This window comes from Salvelinus alpinus, chromosome 8 (genome assembly GCF_045679555.1).
Source record: "Salvelinus alpinus chromosome 8, SLU_Salpinus.1, whole genome shotgun sequence".
Lineage (NCBI taxonomy): Eukaryota > Metazoa > Chordata > Actinopteri > Salmoniformes > Salmonidae > Salvelinus > Salvelinus alpinus.
The window spans coordinates 63991349-64007927 of NC_092093.1; the positions used below are offsets into that span (position 1 = coordinate 63991349).

At 48.8% G+C, this 16579-nt stretch overlaps 2 protein-coding genes across 3 annotated transcripts; both read right to left on the reverse strand.

Annotated features, from left to right (window-relative positions):
- Positions 1-148: 148 nt before the first annotated feature.
- Positions 149-9848, reverse strand: LOC139583463 (basic helix-loop-helix domain-containing protein USF3). Its single transcript, XM_071414584.1, has 7 exons — positions 9705-9848; positions 8860-8970; positions 8659-8690; positions 8493-8575; positions 8121-8217; positions 2997-7939; positions 149-2527 (listed from the first exon to the last, which is right to left on the reverse strand). The coding sequence occupies exons 2-7, from the start codon at positions 8901-8903 to the stop codon at positions 764-766; spliced, it is 6963 nt and encodes a 2320-aa protein (XP_071270685.1). The 5' UTR covers positions 8904-8970; positions 9705-9848; the 3' UTR covers positions 149-763.
- Positions 9849-11682: 1834 nt separating this feature from the next.
- Positions 11683-16333, reverse strand: naa50 (N-alpha-acetyltransferase 50, NatE catalytic subunit). Of its 2 annotated transcripts, none has more exons than XM_071414586.1 (5): positions 16129-16333; positions 14092-14228; positions 13821-13940; positions 13606-13672; positions 11683-13358 (listed from the first exon to the last, which is right to left on the reverse strand). In XM_071414586.1, the coding sequence occupies exons 1-5, from the start codon at positions 16134-16136 to the stop codon at positions 13181-13183; spliced, it is 510 nt and encodes a 169-aa protein (XP_071270687.1). In that variant the 5' UTR covers positions 16137-16333; the 3' UTR covers positions 11683-13180. The 2 variants fall into 2 exon arrangements, with proteins under 2 accessions (XP_071270687.1, XP_071270688.1); XM_071414587.1 differs by having other exon boundaries at positions 14092-14225; positions 16129-16311.
- Positions 16334-16579: the final 246 nt, after the last annotated feature.

Sequence of the window (16579 nt, forward strand, 5' to 3'; positions counted from 1 at the left end):
GTGTAATCGCAAAAATTCTCGCAAGCAGCCATTTCAGATAGCTTGCTTTGATTTGTCCCTCACTCAACTGAAGGCACATACAGTACTGTTAAACTAGTGATATCTGGAGGACATCCTGTTTCTGAAACAAACCAAGTTTAACAATAAATAAAGGTTAATAAATCAACTTTATTTATTTACAGATACATACATATTATACTAACAATTGTCATAAGAAATATATTTACAAAATAGCTCTACACAAATGGTCCTGTACAGCCACCATGATTTTAAGTTACTACATTTAGAATGTTGTGCAATGTTAATGTCACAGTCAATGAAAGTACAAAACTCTTCATAGCATGTTACAAGCAGATACGTCGGACACATCTGCAAACCATATGGTTTAGAAGCTTTATTTCCCCCATCGTAGATGTATGGGAGGGGAATGCTCAGTGAAATGCTATGACTTCAGTAACTCGGGCATCCGATGCCATGTTAAGGTATCAATTGAACTGACAGGCAGTCAAAGTAGAAAACAGTTGAATGTGAGAGTAGGTTCACTAACCATGAATAATAACATGATACCAACCAAGTCAGCTAACATACAGAACCGATCAGCAGCCCTTACAACCGCTTCAATCCACACAAAAGAGTTGGAACTCCTGTCAATTCAATTGGCCATGACATTTCTCCACGTAATTCAGTTGAACACATTTCTCAATGAAATGGAAAGGAAACAGAACATTCCTGACTACCATGTTGGCACCTCAAGTCCCCTTAGCTACACGGCAGAGCTCCCATCATGCCCCAGGATATGGCTGATGTTGTGGGCGGGGCGGTTGGGCTGTTTGCCCGAGTCTGCAGAGGAAGTGTTGGAGAGAGACAACAGGGGGGACATGGGCATGGCAGAACCATCAGGCTGCATTGCTGTGGCGATCTCTGGGAACAGCGAGGTGAGGCTGAAGTTGGACAGGTGTGGGGTAATGCCAGAGGAGTTGCTGATGGGCATAGGGGGCATGTCTGAGAGTAGGGGGAAGCTGGCCTGGGCGAACCCTACGGGGCGCGGGGGGGACAGGATGGAGCCGAAGCGGTTGTTGAGGGGAGCAGAGCTGCTCTTGTCGGTGCCGGGGCTGGTGAACATCTGGTTGGAGAAGTACTGGAGGGGTATGTCGCTGGGGTGGGCGGCAGAGGGGTAGGAGGGGTAGAAGGAGGGTAAGGTGTTCTGGGGCTCTACGGGTAGCAGGGCCGAGGGGCGGGAGGAGTTGGGCTGGCTGACAGGAGGGATAAAGGTAGAGTTGGCGTTGATAGGAGGGGGATTCATCCCTCCTTCCGGGATGAAGGGGAAGCCAAAGTTCTGGGCCAGGTGTTGGTCAGGCACAAGGTTGTTGTCCCCAGCAACCTGGGCATTGTCTGCCATAAAGCGGACGATACTGCTGCGCCGCGCCTCACTCCCTGACTGTGGTCGACCCAGCAGGTGGACGTCAGGCTCAAAGGGATTCCCAGGTCTCAGGCTGCCTGACCGTGGTCGCTCCCCAGGCCTCAGCTTCCCGCTCTGGGCCTCCTGGGTGATGTGGCGGGAGCGCTGGCTGACTGAGGTGGGGGGTCTGGAGGGGGCAGGGGTGCGGCCTGGCTCCGAGCTGCTGTGGGGGGTAGGGGGGTGGGGGAGGCCTGTCCGTACCCCTGGGTGGGCACCCATGTTCCCACTACCCTGAGGGATGTGGCCCTTGTTGCCCTCCCCAAGCCTCATAGCTGAGGCCTTCTGTGTGGAAGGAACACTGGGGCTGGATGCTTTAGCCTGCATGTCCCCTGCAGAGCTGCCAGGCACACAGCCGTACTCCATACTGACCGGAGGACAGCATTGGACTGCCCTCTGGTGGTTGGTCTGCTCCAGGAGACTCTGCATGAAGCTCTGTTGACACGCCTCCTGGTCCAGAGGAAGCCCTGGAGCACCAATATGCACCCCCTGTGTCCCAGGATGGGGTCCACTGTACCCACCACGGGGTCGCCCATCCCCTGGAGGCCCCGGTCCCATTCGGAAGCCACCCTGCTGCCCCTGAGGGCCTCTCTGAGAGGAAGGACCTGATTTAGGCGTCATGTCCCCGCCACGGGACACCTGGACCTCGAAGCCCCCCAGTTGATGCCCCCCTCCAGCACCGCTCAGCGTTTTAAACGGAGGACACTCAGAAATCCTCTGGACGTCTGCAGAACCAGGGTGGTCTGGGGGCAGCCTGCTCTGAGGGTTATGTGCGACGTTGCCCTTCACTCTGGATGTGTCCAGGTAGCCCCGTAGGTCTGGTTGCTCCTGTGTAGTACCGCGGGTGGCCTGGAGATGGAGCCCCATGCGCTGCTGTTGCTCACCAGTGGAGGAACTCTTCCCAATGAGAGCCTCTGCTGAGTAGCTGGAGACCCGGTGGCGCTCCTGGCGCGAGGGGGCACAGCCCAGGTCGGAGGGCCGAGAGGCAGGGTTGCTGGGCTGGGAAGTCAGTTGCTGCTCCAGGTTCCTAGAGCTCATCAGCCTCTGCATGGTACTGTGGTCCTGACCAGACTGAAGGGAGGGGATAGGAGAGAATAAATGATTTGATATTATAAACTGGGTGGTTTGAGCCCTAAATGCTGATTGGCTGACAGCTGTGGTATATCAGACCGTATACCATGGTTATGACAAAACATGTATTTTTACTGCTCTAATAATTACATTGGTAACCAGTTTATAATAGCAATAAGGAACCTTGGGGGTTTGTGGTATATGGCCAATTTACCACGGCTAAGGGCTGTGTCCGGGCACTCCGCGATGCGTCGTGCTTAAGAACAGCCCTTAGCGGTGGTATATTAGCCATATACCACACCTCTTCAGGCTTTATTGCTTAATTAGATAACACATGAAATACAAAAACATGCTTTATCATGCATAGCACCAATATACTACCATAGAATAGCAAGAGTACGTAGGCAAAGTAAATGTAATCCTATCATTTTATGGCTATCATTCAAGACAGCCTCAGTAGTTCCTGTACCTTGAGGTGTTCCTGCGGGGCCAGGTGGCTGCTGTGGTGAGCTCTGGGTCCTGCTGGTCCTGGCTGGCCCTCACAGCTCTTCTCCTGGTGCCGCGACCCAAAGTGCTGCTGCTGCTGTTGTTGTTGCTGCTGCTGCTGGATCTGTTGCTGCTGGAGGTGCTGGTGTCTGGAGTGGGAGCTCTGCTGTTGAGGGTGTTGTTGATGATGTTGCTGTGACTGGGCTTGTTGCTGGTGTTGCTGTTGTGTTTGCTGTTGGTGCTGTTGCTGATGAGACTGTTGATGTTGTGACTGTTGTTGGTGCTGCTGCTGTTGGTGTGTTTGCTGTTGGTGCTGTTGTTGAGACTGTTGTTGGTGTTGTTGGTGTGATTGTTGATGATGCTGCTGAACTCCAGTCTTCTCCAGGTGGTGTTGTTTCTGTTGCAGGCCCACAGGAGGGCCGCCATGACCCCCTCCAACCAGCACCCGCTTCTTCTGGACGTGCTGCTCCTGCTGCAGCGCCCTCTGGTGGAGGCTGTGGAGCTGTGCAGGGTCAGGCTGGGTCAGGTGGTGCTGGAGCTGGTACAGGTGGTGCCTCTGGTGCTCCTGTTGCTGCTGCTGCTGCTTCAGGTAGGGGTTCCCCCCGAGGTGTTGGCCCAGCTGGGGTGCACCATGCTGGGGGTGGCCCTGAGGCAGGTGGAGCACACCTGGTTGGTTGTGTTCCTGTACGGGCAGCTGGGGGGTACAGTGGCTCTCGGTGGGTCTAAGCACCGTACTCATGAAGGTGTTGCCTGAGAACAGGGTGCCAACTCCATCAGGGTTGATCCTGGTCATGATGGATGAGGAGGTAGGGGGAAGTTGGGGTACCATCATCTGGCTGTGGTCCAGGGGTTTGACCTCCATGCATCCCACGTTGGAGGCCGATGGGCAGGTCTTATGTCGCTTGTTACTGCTGGACAGCATCACATCGTCCTGGGCTGGCCGCTTGGACACGTCCTTGATGTGTCGTGGCTCACCCACCCCCACCTGGGGCCTCATCTGGGCACTCTTAAGGGGAGTGTACTCGTTCAGCTGGACTGAGCCCGAGCAGGGAGGAAGGCCAGGGGTGGAGGGCTGGGAGACATGGACTGAGTTCCCCGCAGGGGATGGGACTGAGCCCTGCTGCCCAGCCAGACTGGGGGAGCCTGGGTAGGCCTGCTGCTGACGGGAGCTGGGCCGGATCAGGTTGTTGACACTGAGGGTGCTGGCAGTACCAGACTGGGCCTGGCTCTGGGTTTGGGACTGGGAGTAGGAGAGGTTCTGTGGATGTCTGGCTCCGCTGGCTGCACTGCCTGCTACCTCTCCAGCCTGGCCCCTAACAGACACCTGTGATGGGGGTTTAGCCGCTGGAGTCTCCATCTGTTTGGTGAGCTTCGTCTGTTGTCCAGCCCCCCTCTCTTTGCTGCTGGAGGCTTGCTGGGACTTGGGGTTGGGTTCCCATGCAGGCGTTGGGTTGTTTGTGGAGCCGGTGGGGTTGTCCACGGTGCAGCCCCCCACCCTCCTCCCAGGACTGTCCTGCTCCAACATAGCCAGGATATCAGCCTGCTCTGTGGTAAAAGTAAACGGTCCAAAATGACTCGGCGAGGAACTGACACTGTGGCCAGTAGGAAGCATGGACGCCACAGAGAAGCCCATTACGCCACCTGCTCCACCAGACATGGGTGAGTCAGTTTGTCTGCTGGGAGCCTGAGGCTGATCCGGGGCCTCGTTGTCTAGTGTGTACACCTGCTGTGGGAGAGTGGAGTCCTTTCTAGAGGGCGCTGCATTACTCCTCACACTCCCTTTCTCCATCGCTGCGCTGGGGTGGCCTTCTGCCTGAGGCTCCTTCTCCCTGCCTGACACCGCTGTCACTTTCAGCTCAGCACGATGGGATGGTTTGGGGGTGGAAGTGGGCATGGTCATTTGCTGGTTCGAGGGTCTATTACAGGTGACCCGCTTCCTGTATTCTGATGGCATGGTCATGGGGACTGTTACAGAGGTTGAAGAGAAAGACAGTGCACCGGAGCAGGGGGTTGGAGTGGAGGGGACCGAGGGAAAAGCCAAAGGCTGGGACTGGGTCTGGGTTGTAGGCTGAGACTCCTGGCTGTTAGCTGGCTTGGTCTGACCCATTGATGAGGTGAGCTGAGCAGACTGGAGAGACACCATTGGTGTACTTTCTATTGAGCTTACAGTGCTGACTGAGGGTCGACATGCTGCTGACGACGTCACACCCGTAGATGTGGATCTAGTCTCTGTGGAAAAGGCACTGGTCAGCATAGATCTGCTCTGTCTAGAACTGCCATTGGTGGCAGCTAATCTAGCTTGCACAGTGTTGACAGTAGTGACAGGCTGTCTGTTCTGTGTGACTATAGGTCTAAGGTGAGTGGAGCTGTCACTAGGGGCGACAGCAGGTTGTTTACTCTGGGAAGAAACAATAGCACTGACTGTAGGCGTATCTGCTGCACACGTGATAGTGGTGACTGCAGATAGACTCACAACACTAGTGATAATGAGTTGACTCTGTGTGGAGCTGATACCGACTGCTGATGTACACGGAGTGACACTAGTGGCATTTGCCACAGAGGTTCTACTCTGTGTTGTGCATGCACTGGAGACAGTTGGCCCACTATGTGTAGCAGCATTGACACTACCATCTTTAGGTGTGGACTGTGGAGAGCCAACACTACTCACAGGTCTGCTCTGTGTGGAAGCCTCAATACTACTAACCGAGGATGTGTTCACTGTGGTGCTGACAGGGCCAGGCTTTGGCTGTACTGTCCCAGCAGCAGAGGATGGGATTCCCTGAGCCACAGTGGCCTCTTGTTCCTGACGGTCCCCTGTTACAGCCACTGGCTTGGCTGCAATGGTGACAGTACGACTAGTCTGTCCCTGTTTAGGCTCCTTCTTCCTAACCAACTTGGTCCTCTTGGTGGTGGCTCTCTTAGCTCTGGGCATTGAAGCTGTGCCAGGCTGTCTCCGCGAGGCCTTCCCTGTACCCACCTCCAGACCTGTTCTGGGTGGAGTCACACTGGGGATCGAGATCTGACTGACAGGGGAACTGTGTGGAGCTTCTGAAACCGTGACAGAAGATGGCTGTTGTGGCACTATAGAGTAGGATGGTGGGGCAAGGGTCAGCTGGACGTTACTCTGGGTGGAGATGCATGGCGGCATGCCCTGTGAGATGCTCTGGTTGAGACTGCTGAGGGCTCCCAGGGTGTGCAGAGCCACGTTGGTGGTGGGCTCCTCAACAGTGGTGGGCTGGATCAGCTGGAGACTGCTCTGGCCACCCTGAGAACCATACTTATCCGAGGTCTTCATGGGCTGCAGGGAAAACACCTGGCCGTTCACAGTGATGGTCTGAGGGGTCGGGGGAACCGGGGGGGCCTGGGTTTGAGGGACAGGACGGGGTAGAATGTGGACCAACTGTTTACCCCCAAATATCTGTTGCCCAGTGGTGGAAGTTGGGCAGCTGGTTGCGACAATCTGATTGGGCATGACAGGTGCTGTAGTGGGCACCATGCCAACCTGAGGGTTCTGAGGAGGAGCAGGTGGAGGCTGATTGGAGGCCTGGATGATGACGATGTGCTGGCAAGGCGTCTGATTGGTTAAGTCCTCCCTGACAACCGACTGGGCTGAGCAGGGATTGGTCTGCTGTAGGATGACAACATTCGGGTTGTTAGTGTTCTGAGGAGCCGTTACCCTAGCAACCGTTGTCCCTGCAGGGTTTACTTGCAATACTTGCATGGTCTGGAGGAGGGGCATCACAGATGTCTGGGGGTGGGGCTGTGGCTGATTCATCAGGGCAGTCTGTGGATGGGGGAGGACTGTTGCCTGTTGTAGTACAGCAGGTTGAGGTTGTGACATCATAGCTGAGTGGGCTACCACAGCAGGCTGGGGCATTATGGCTGACTGAGGGAGGATGGCACACTGTGGCTTGGGGGCCATGACTGGCTGAGGCTGGTGCTGGGCAAGGATAGCTGGCCGTAGCTGGGGTGTCCTCTGTATGGGGGGCTGGGCTTGGATATGGGCAGTGATGGGTGCCTGGGGCTGTATGGGTACCTGTGGCCTCATTTGAATATGAATGGGTTGAACTGATGGTTTAGTGCTTGTGGGGCATACGGACACCTGCTGCCCAGTGGCGCTAGTCTCCTGTGTGGAGAGAGACTGGCAGACAGGTTGCACTGTGTTCCCAGCCAGCTGTAGGGTAGTCCAGGTGGTCTGTGTGCTCCCTGCTGCACTGGCCCTGAGGAGGGTTGAGCTGCTGGGGATAGTCGTATAACTCAGAGTCCTGCTGGCAGTGTTCTGGGTGGTTATAACCTGGGGAAGGGCTGTAAGGCTGGGGACAGGCTGGAGAGGGAGTTGGGTGGCCAGACTGGCTGCGACGGTGAGACTAGGGGCTGGGGTGGCAGGCTGGGGCTGCTGTGGCAAGGCGGTGGTGACAGTCGGGAGAGGGCAGAGACCCTGGAGGGTGAAGTAGGACACAGAGGGCGGCAGTTTTGGGGCTGAAGGTGCCTCTGCTACACACTGTTCCACCAGCCTGATGCCAGGTATAGACACTGTAGGGGCAAGGGTTGCCCCAGGGAGGAGCGGAGGGGCAGAGGAAGGGACGCTGACGTGCTTAAGAACCCTGTTCACCCTTACCCCTGCTGTAATGTCACAAGATGACTGAACAATCACAGCCTCAGCATGTTGCTTCCCCTGATCGGAGGCTGGACTAGGTTCCTTTCCTGCTGGGCGTATCACATTCCCATTGGAGTAGACAATCATTCTTTTGGGGAGCTGGTGAGTGGGCGTTACTTTGGCAACCTTTGCACAGCGCAACTTGCCCTTCCAGTGGACAGAGGGGTCGTCCAGGAAGTTGATGTCGTGGGCTTTTAGCAGCTCAATGTAATGGCCGCTCTCCTTCCGCAGCTCGTCCAGCTGATGCCGCAGCCGCCGGATCTCCTCAGCTGCAGAGATAGGAGACAACAAGGATTAGTGGTCATCAACACAGGACTCTCAAACATTCAGACACATACACACAAACACTGTCAAATGCAAGCAAACGCATAAGAAAACACACTCAAAGGAATGAAATACTTCTGCACCGTCAAAACATACCTGTAAATGTCACACAAACTCTCATCTCACCTTGTACTAGGTCTCCTCCTTTGAGAAGCATGGCGTCCTTTTGTTTCTGTAGCTCAATTATGTAACGGTAGGCCTGGTCCAGGATCATGTTCTTACTCTAAAGACAGACAGGGAGGATGTCAGTATGGGATTTACATGTATACAAACACAAGTCAAAACAGATGGCACTATAACAACAGGATCTTCACAGACAAGACCAACTAATAGCTTCAGACCAAAGGATAAATACTACACCTTCAAAAGCAAACCAAGCCTGTAAGTTCTATGGTTTGGTCCAAAACACACTAAGGTGTGTGTGTGTGTGTGTGTGTGTGTGTGTGTGTGTGTGTGTGTGTGTGTGTGTGTGTGTGTGTGACTATGGGTTAGGCCTACCTGCTTCAGTGCCTGGGAACAGGGTAGAAGGTCCCCAATACGGTTAATTCCAGCGTTGATCTTCTCTTTTCGCTGTCTCTCAACTAAAGGACAAAAACAAAACCTTAGCGAGTCATTCCCACAAAATACTGAAAAACTACAGAAAAACACTAAAACAACATCTCACCTGCATTGTGAGATTCCTTGTTTTTTTTCTTCCTGCAAGAGAAAACGAAGAGGTTAGCTAATGTTGTGTGTCTGAAAACGATACCCATATCAATGTAGAAGACTGCATGTGTTTCTGTGGTAAAGCGCTGACAATACATACGCCAAGGGATCCTTCCCATAGACGTAACACTGGTCAGAAGGATCCCTGTTTTGTCCTTACCGTGGTTTATGGCCAGGAGTCTGGTTCTCTGTCATCTCTGGCATCCTGGCCTAATCTACTGCCTGGTCACCACCCTCGCAGTCCAAACATTAAATCCCTTCCCTGGCCGACCTGCAACCCAAACAGTCATAAGAGACCAATGAGTGAGGAGGTATGACTAGACAATAGAAAAAACATTGATTACAAATAAATAACGGATCATAACTGACAAGGCTGTTGAGCAACAACAAAACTTCCAAATTCAAGTAGCCTCATGTTGTGCTGCCTTTACTCATCACAACAATATGGGACAAGATATGCAGACCATTGCCAAGTTTCATGTAAACAATGAGCTTAGTCCAACGCTGTGTGAATCGGTTTTCCCAGTTAACATAAGCTGAAAATAATGAATTAATATTCTGACAATATGTTTAGAACTCAACATATTGGGGGCAATGGATAGCGTTCGATTGGAAAATAATTCAAATGTAGTTAACCCACTAACATCCCCATTTTCAACCTATACTTTCCAAGTAACGTTAGCTACGTAGTAGCTAGGGGGCCGAGAACTACGTAGCTATCTCATTAGCACTGCTATCCTGGTGTTGGAGTAGTTTCACAGAAGATAAGCCCTATTTTGATAGTGAATTTAAGCGACAATGACGTAAAACACAGGTTCACACTCACAGTACATGGTATAACTATATTGTGCTAGCTAAACAAACAGCCACCCAGACGTTAGCTCGCTAGCTAGATCACTATGTAGTAGCTTGGGTACATGTCAAGCTTGCTAGCTAGACTTGAACAAAAATGCAATCAGAAAACCCCCTGGAAAAGTTGGGAAAAATAATAAGCTAGCAAATTACCTGTAGTTTCCCCATTATGGGATTTCGTTCCTGACAAAACTTTGGTTCTCTCTGGCAATAAACTCCACTCACAATCTAACACAAATTCAAGTGGTAAGGAGAAGGGGGCGTAAGTAAACTAAGACGAACGATCGGGAATCAAGAGATTCGAGCTATGATCCAATCAAAATGTGTACTGGGACGAAGTCATGGAATGTGATTTGAATGATTGACGGATCAAGCAGGATTGATCCATACTGTACACAAATTGAACAGTCAGGTATGACATTGTATTTTTTTATACCATGTCGTTCGTATATATCTCACTTCCTACTATAGAGCAAATTGCGTCTCAGGGATAAACATTCTATGCCGAGTCTCCTCTACTTCTCTGCCCGTGCATTGTGAACTATGACGGATATAAAGTCCCTTCGAAAAGTAGTCAGACCCCTTGATTTTTTCCACATTTTGTTACAGCCTTATTTTAAAACGGATTAAATTCCCCCCTCCAAAACCCCCCACCAAGCTACAGACAATACCCCACAATGACAAAGCGAAAACAGACTAAGAAATGTCTGCAAATTTATTAAAAATAAAACAGAAATATCACATTTACATAAGTATTCAGACCCTTCACTCAGGACTTTGTTGAAGCGCCTTCGGCAGCGATTACAGCATCGCGTCTTTTGGGGATAACAATACAAGTTTGGCACACCTGTATTTAGGGAGTTTCTCCCATACTTCTCTGCAGAGCCTCTCAAGCGTTGTCAGGTTGGATGGGGAGCATTGCTGCACAGCCATTTTCAGGTCTCTCCAGAGATATTAAATCGGGTTCAAGTCCGGGCCACTCAAGGACATTCAGCAGCTTGTCCCGAAGCCACTCTTGCTCAGGGTCGTTTTCCTGTTGGAAGGTGAACCTGAACACTCTGGGGCAGGTTTTCATCAAGGAGCTCTGTACTTCGCTTCGGTCATCTTTCCCTCGATCCTAACGAGTCTCCCTACCCTGCCGCTGAAAAACATCCCCACAGCTTGATGCTGCCATCACCATGCTTCATCGTAGGTATGGTGCCAGGTTTCCTCCAGACGTGACACTTGGCATTCAGGCCAAATAGTTCAATCTTGGTTTCATCAGACCAGAGAATCTTATTTCTCATGGTCTCAGAGTCCTTTAGCTGCCTTTTGTAAACTCCAAGCGGGCTGTCATGTGCCTTTTACTGAAGAGTGGCTTCCATCTGGCCACTCTACCATAAAAGCCTGATTGGTGAAGCACTGCAGAGATGGTCATCCTTCTGGAAGGTTCTCCCATCTCCACAGAGATACTATGGAGCTCTGTCAGTGACCATTGGGTTCTTGGTCACCTACCAAGGCCCTTCTCCCCCGATTGCTCAGGTTGGCCTGGCTGCCAGCTCTTGGAAGAATCTTGGTGGCTCCAAACTTATTCCATTTAAGAATGATGGAGGACATTGTGTTTTTGGGGACCTTCAATGCTGCAAAATGTTGTGCCTTGACACAATCCTGTCTCTGAGCTCTACAGAACATTCCTTTGACCTCATGGCTTGGTTTTTGTTGATAGGCACTGTCAACTGTGGGACCGTATATAGACAGGAGTGTGCCCTTCCAAATCATATCATATCAATTGAATTTACCACAGGTGGAGAAACATCTCAAGGATGATCAATGGAAACAGGATGCACCTGAGCTCAATTTCGAGTCTCATAGCATAGGGCCTGAATACCTAGGTAAATAAATGTTTTTTTTTTTTTTTTTTTTCCTAAAATCACAAGGAAAATCAAAAAAACTGTTTTCGCTTTGTCATTATGGGGTATTATGTGTAGATTGCTGATGATTTTTTATTTAATCCATTTTAGATTAAGGCTGTAAAAGTCAAGGGATCTGAATACTTTAAGGTACTGTATGATTGTAAACTATAATGGATATACAGACACATTACCATTTACAGTCTGATCTACATCATGAAATAGAAATAATGAACCCACAATGCAAATAGCATTTATTTTATTTAGAGGTTAAAAAGTCTTACAATATAGAGCTCCAGAAAAGATCATTTTCAAAAGGAGAAAACAAAACATGCTTTTACTACAGTGGAGAGGGCAGTATTCTCCCAGCATGCAGTGGAGCAGGTTTCTCCTGGGCTTCAGGTTCTGTTGTAATGGGCCCTACAGACAGAGGAAACTACCAAACCAACACGCAACCTTCCCACAATGGTCATGAGTGAAGCACACAAAAAGGATACATGTGGAAAGATCTAGTTGGCTGGGTTCCTACTTCCTACTACAGGGGCCAATAAAGGTTAGCCTCAGTACCAGACAGTACTCCAGCTAACTATAAAGTGCCAATCTAAACAGAAGCATCCACAACAATCTCACTCATGCACTTCACCCAGGCTGAGAGAACTCCATATTAGCCAGTCAATTGAACTGCTCTAGTCCTAGACCCGCCTCCTGTTCCTGAACTGCCAAGTACTCAAGCAACCCCTGCTTGACGTCTTGTTCATTGTCACATCTTTGTACTTCGACAAAAACACCAACATCGTAATAAACCTGTTATTTCCTGTGATCTCATACACCCTTGCCCATCTCACACTCTGATCTCTCTGAAGGTTTCCTGGACTCTCTCACAGCATCTGTGGCAAGCCCAGGAGAAGCCCTGAGCCAATCAGCATCAATATATATTTTTTTAAAAGAGCTGAAAAGAAAAAGATCTAAAAGGGGGGATTAAATAGATGGGTTGAGAAACAAAACCATTCAGAAACAAAGAGTGGAATCCACTCCCTCAAATCTCCCCACAACTTGAAACCGTTCATCCTTCCTCATGCCCGTTCTGTGGGGCGCTCCTTTCCCCCTTTGGACTGGCATCAGAGCTTTGACGTCAATAGGGGGCATTGCATCACAGCGCAAGGCTCACACTTTGCATATTGCTAGAAGAAGAAACAGTAAGTCTCATCCACCAGTAAAAACTCTTCCCATAAGTCCCTGGGCTCAGGTGACAAGGGGATGAGTTCAGTGTTCCAAACGTGTCACCATTACGACGAGAAGCATCACTCCATGTTTGCCAGTTGGACTTCCTTTGTCAACGATAGTCTCTTACTGTAAAAGATTTTCCCTATTCCGTTCTATCGGTTTTTTTTAGTACAAACCGCATTTAAAACAACTCAAACAGTATGATTTGCAAACACAGAAACCCCCCACCATAGCTAAACTGTCTTAAGTCAGCAGCTTTTCTGAGCACTTTTGGATTCTGAATCCTTTATTTTGTTTTCAAATTTCTAAATGAAGAAAAATAGTAAAAATAAAATGCAAAATGTGTTTGTTTTGTTGCAAAATAAAAATGCAGCCATGTTTTGTTTTTTAAACTTTGAATTTGTTTTTTCTCTTTTTAACGTCCTTTGAAGAAAGTGGTGAATGTGTCGACCCATGGGCATCTGTCACAGTTCTGTTTCTTGGGGAGGCGGGGCACGACCATGCTCTTTTCAGAGGCTACTCTGCCTTCTGCAGCTCTCCCCCAGGGGGCGCACAAGGGCTGCGCAGGCTCTTCTGAAGCACGTGGGCATCTGCCGGTTCTATCCTCTTGTAGTAGTTCTTTTTCGTCTCAATGATCTCAAAGCCAAACTTCTGGTAGAAGTCGATTGCAGACTCGTTGCTGATCTGCACATGACTGTCAGGAGGAAGGAAGGAAGCGTGTGAATTAGAGGTCAGGGATGAAGGGATGTGTGGGTGACATTTTCAACTGAACACTGCATCTCAAAAGGTTGCCTCCTTGATATGCACTGATGTGAAAACATAGGACTGGTGAGAGCTAAGCAAGATGGTGTATGCCCATACCAGGCATTTTCTTTGTCCAGATCTTTCACATCGACACAAGGAGAGAAAGCCATAAAAAAATATTGAGATTATAAACTTACAGGTAAATGTTGTCAAAAGTGCCATCCTTCTCACAGATGTTTAACACATGGTTCAGCATCTTCGTTCCTGGTTACAATAAAAGACAGAAGACTAGGAGTTTGACAATATGCAACACACAGGTTATCATGACCTGATACTGTGTAAACAGTGTAAGAGGATACAAGGAAATATGCCTATTGCTGGTGTATGAAACCAAGAAAAGATTGAGCCGTACCTATGCCTAATCTGCGGTAGGGCGCTAGGCAGCCCAGTGTCATGATGTACAGTCTCTTCTGGTTCTGAGAGTGGTCCACTCTGCAGCACACTGCCCCCACCGCAATGTCATTGAAGTACGCTGCAAACACAGGGATCAGAGGGCAGGCATATTACATCAGTGCCATGCTGCAGTTTTTCCTTATATTATACCATTAGTTCACTACCAAAACAAGTGCGTCAATATCAGACAACATAAGACTATGTGGTTGGGCAAGCCTGTCTCGTCTTACCTAGCTTGGCGAGCTCTCCCACTTCGAGCACGTCCTTGTAGAATTTGTCATTGTAGCTGACGGGGAAGATGACCTGGTTGAGGCGTTTCAACTGTTTAATGTTGTGGGGCGTAACATCCCCCAGCTCGATCCGGCTACTGGAACAAGAGCAGAGCGGTCAACCAGCTGGGGACACAGGTGGGAGTGGACTCCAAGCAACAAAGATAGATAATGTGGCGCTCCTATCCAGAGTGAATCCTACACAGGTGCGTAGTACATACCCATACACTGGCCTATATAGACAACTCATTAACTATGTTGATAAACTTAGAGATGTCTAACAGTTTGCTTGAGGACATGGTCCTGTCTGTGCTTTGACCACTTCTAGGGAGCAGACAGGGAAGCCAGTTTTCTGCCACTGTGAGCCATCTGGACCAGCCTAGATGCACTGACAGCTGCCACCTCTCATCCCAAAAGGCCAACACGCATACACCACAACGCCAGACACAAAATCTGCCCCCTAACGCAAAAACATAAATTCAATGGCGGGCTGGATGACATGTTAGTTGCAACTAGAAGCAATCTATGTATGTATACACACTTTCCTGTGTGCATTGATCATTTAAGATTAGTCAAGATGCATATGCAAATGTCAATCTCTGCAATCGAGAGTTTGTTTTCGTGTCTTGACTGTTTGCCCCAAATTGACCTCCCCCGGGGAGCACACAGAGGTATTTATAGGGTGGCTCCTTATGTTAAAACCTCTAGGCCGACAACAGCTGCTGCTCACGTGTTCACCAGCAGTCAGAATAGAGTGGCAGCAGAGATCATGCAACATTGCAGATATTCAAACCTAAGACATCTGCTCCGCGAATTAAAAAACCCGAGACACCACGTCATGAGACCCCATTGGACTTTGCAGACAAGATGGTGTCATGTTATTAAAACTTGTTAAGTATATAAGTAAACATCAAGCTGAAAAACTGTGGTTTGATTGTTTCAACATTGAATCTACACACAAGTCTTTTTTGATCCACTGATGCCTTTCCTGTTGACACTTTAAAATAGAGCTAAAAATGCCCGAAGTAGTTGGCTACATACAGTAGTAAACATTTGCTACATTGTGTCATTCCACCATAAAGATCCTATTAAATTCCTAATTCTAACCATTCCACTTATGGATGCAGAATGAGAAGAGATGCAGAATGTACCTAGTGTTTCCAAAGCAGCAATGAGGGAACTGATATTTTGTAAGCTTGGCAGATAATTGCATAAGATGAACAAAGCACCTAGTTTTATGGTTGATGCTTACGCCCCAAACAGTACAGTTGAATCATTGGGTTATTGAATCATTTAGCTAGGTTGCCTAATAAGCTAGCTAGTTAGCCAAGTTAGCTAGCGAATCAACGTTGCCCTGCTTCACAGAAACCAGTGATACTAGTTAAACATACTTCAAATAAACTGCTGACAAACGTGAACATTATGCTAACGTTAGGTAGTGTGATCACAAATAGAAGGAGCATTGGTGGGGTGACAGTTATGTGTTCCATATTGAAGTTAGCTAGTTAGCGTTAGCTACCTAGCCGCGTGGTTCACTCGTTAAGTAAAGTAGCTAGCTAGTTAGTTGAACAAGGTTGGAGTTGAGAGTGGCGTAAAGTAGCCTAGTACTAATTATCTATAGCTAGCGTCAAAGTAGGACATCGAATTTCAGGTTAGCTAATTAGCTACACGTCACAAACTAACAGGCAGGTTACGAACTTGTCCGACTTTTGTTCAAGCATGGTTAATTTGATGGGTAATGCAGGCACTACTAGCCACACTTAGCAGGTTGCCGAAACTATTTGCTAACTAGCTAGCTACCCAATGACAAACGGTGGTTAGCGAAACGAAAATCACTGTAGTGCCATCATTGGCAGATTATTTTACCCCTAACCGCGCAAAGGGCTTAGCTAGCAGCAGCATTGCAACCACCTCCCCGCCTGTAGAAAAAAAAGAGACAAGAAAAAAAACTTTACTCGTGATAAGAACATAGACATGTCTCTAAATGGCTTTACTCACCCTTTCATTGTAAACGACTGTTATTCCTTAAATTCGATGTGACTAAAGTTCTGAGTAGTTTACGGTTCGGTTGGGGGAATTTTGACAGAGTTAGGGTTGCCTCCCGTTGTACCCTCCACATGTGTTGCTAGCTGTTAGCTTAGCTACCGCACTCCTCCACGGCAGACTGTCAACTCTGACCCCGCATGCGCATAACGTTAATGTAGCTACATTATTATTATTAATCCAGTTATTTTTATTAGTCAGGTTGATGAAATGACACAAATATTACTGTTTTTATTATAAACCAAGTTTTGTGTTTGAAATATTGAAACATTTCGGGTTGTTTGTTCTTGAAGTATGGACTGACCTTTGACATCTTTGTTAGATTTTTAAATGTCATTTTTGCATATGTTTTTCATTATTCCATTTCTGATAATTTGTGGGGCAACTTGATATTTCATTTAAATTC

What these genes read in the sequence shown, in the direction of transcription:
- naa50 (XM_071414586.1), bottom strand. An exon ending in GGGAGAGCTCGCCAAGCTAG is followed by an intron (nt 13,941 to 14,091) that starts GTAAGACGAGAC and finishes CTGTGTTTGCAG; the next exon opens with CGTACTTCAATGACATTGCG. An exon ending in CTACCGCAGATTAGGCATAG is followed by an intron (nt 13,673 to 13,820) that starts GTACGGCTCAAT and finishes TATTGTAACCAG; the next exon opens with GAACGAAGATGCTGAACCAT.
- LOC139583463 (XM_071414584.1), bottom strand. Translation starts at nt 8,903, where the DNA reads ATGCCAGAGATGACAGAGAACCAGACTCCTGGCCATAAACCACG. An exon ending in CAAGGAATCTCACAATGCAG is followed by an intron (nt 8,576 to 8,658) that starts GTGAGATGTTGT and finishes TTTGTCCTTTAG; the next exon opens with TTGAGAGACAGCGAAAAGAG. An exon ending in GTTCCCAGGCACTGAAGCAG is followed by an intron (nt 8,218 to 8,492) that starts GTAGGCCTAACC and finishes GTCTGTCTTTAG; the next exon opens with AGTAAGAACATGATCCTGGA.